We start from the raw sequence: 351 nt of genomic DNA, 5'->3' as shown, positions 1-351 counted from the left end.
TATGGTTTCTCTCCTGTATGAATACGATTGTGTACAGTTAACTGACTACTTCCACAGAATGATTTTCCACAGATATCACACTGATGTGGTTTCTCTCCCATATGAAAACTTCTATGGGATTTTAGGCTAGCACACTGAGAGAATGATTTACCACAAATGTCACAATGATATGGTTTTTGTCCTGTATGAATACGATTGTGTACAGTTAACTGACTACTGTCAACAAATGATTTATCACAGATAGCACACTGATATGGTTTCTCTCCTGTATGGGTACGATTGTGTTTTGTTAAGGCAGTATTTAGAGAGAATGATTTACCACAAATATCACAATGATATGGCTTCTCTCCT

The 351-nt window shown here is 36.5% G+C and overlaps 1 protein-coding gene across 1 annotated transcript; it reads right to left on the bottom strand.

Annotated features, from left to right (window-relative positions):
* Window positions 1–5: 5 nt before the first annotated feature.
* LOC106867157 (early growth response protein 1) lies at window positions 6–347 on the bottom strand (the record flags this gene model as incomplete). The annotated part of the gene is made up of 1 exon (XM_014934355.2): window positions 6–347. A coding segment is annotated over one exon (342 nt), but the record flags the coding sequence as incomplete, so codon positions are not given.
* Between the last annotated feature and the right edge of the window lie 4 nt (window positions 348–351).

This window comes from Octopus bimaculoides, unplaced genomic scaffold (genome assembly GCF_001194135.2).
Source record: "Octopus bimaculoides isolate UCB-OBI-ISO-001 unplaced genomic scaffold, ASM119413v2 Scaffold_296806, whole genome shotgun sequence".
Classification (NCBI taxonomy): domain Eukaryota; kingdom Metazoa; phylum Mollusca; class Cephalopoda; order Octopoda; family Octopodidae; genus Octopus; species Octopus bimaculoides.
Note: the sequence above shows the minus strand (reverse complement) of the source record. Positions and strands in the feature narration are given on the sequence as shown.